Raw genomic sequence first — 588 nt, 5'->3', positions numbered from 1 at the left:
GGAGAGGGGTCCTGGGGCTGCCTCCGGATGATGACCGTGACCCCAGTGGTGAGCAGTAGCAGCAGCACAGCCACTGTTGTAAGCACGGGGTCTCCAGAGAACACCTGGCTGGGCCACTGGGCCAGGATCAGGCTCAGGATGGTCAGCAGAAGAACTGCAAGGATCAAGGAGAAGAAGAACAGGCTGGACCCAGAAAACAAAGACGTCAGGATCTCGGGTAACATCCCTCCCTGAAACCACCAATATCAGGAAAGGCCATCATATCTTCTAGACTCCTCCACTGACAAAATACACACACTCACTCCGTCCTGTCAAGTTCAAAATATGACCAAAAAGACTTCCCAGTGCTCACCAAGCAGGAAGGCACATCCATAGACAATCTGGGCAGATTTCTGTGTGGGGGTGGTGCTGACAGGCAACCACAGATTCTTTAGAGTCTTTGAGCTTCCTGCTTCAGGTTCAGAGTCCAAAGGATTTTTCTTGACTAGAGGCATCATCTGAATTTTGTCTTCAATTTTCTCATTCTTGCTTAAATTGCAGTCTGGCTGGTACCTGAATTCGAGATATTATAGGAATATTAACAGCAGT

At 49.0% G+C, this 588-nt stretch overlaps 1 protein-coding gene across 1 annotated transcript in view; it reads right to left on the bottom strand.

The window, feature by feature from the left end:
• Nucleotides 1–5: 5 nt before the first annotated feature.
• The window catches only part of LOC104984176 (cationic amino acid transporter 3-like), a gene marked incomplete at its 3' end in the record, with an annotated part of 20183 nt that continues 19600 nt past the window's right edge, over nt 6–588 (bottom strand). The window contains exons 8-9 of the mRNA XM_010833811.1: nt 353–552; nt 6–154 (exon numbers count right to left, since the gene is read on the bottom strand). Of these exons, the coding sequence (XP_010832113.1) occupies nt 6–154; nt 353–552 (349 nt within the window). The remainder of the gene's footprint in view (nt 155–352; nt 553–588) is intronic.

This window comes from Bison bison, unplaced genomic scaffold (assembly GCF_000754665.1).
Source record: "Bison bison bison isolate TAMUID 2011002044 unplaced genomic scaffold, Bison_UMD1.0 scf7180017863933, whole genome shotgun sequence".
NCBI lineage: Eukaryota > Metazoa > Chordata > Mammalia > Artiodactyla > Bovidae > Bison > Bison bison.
This window is presented reverse-complemented; position numbering and strand designations above follow the sequence as displayed.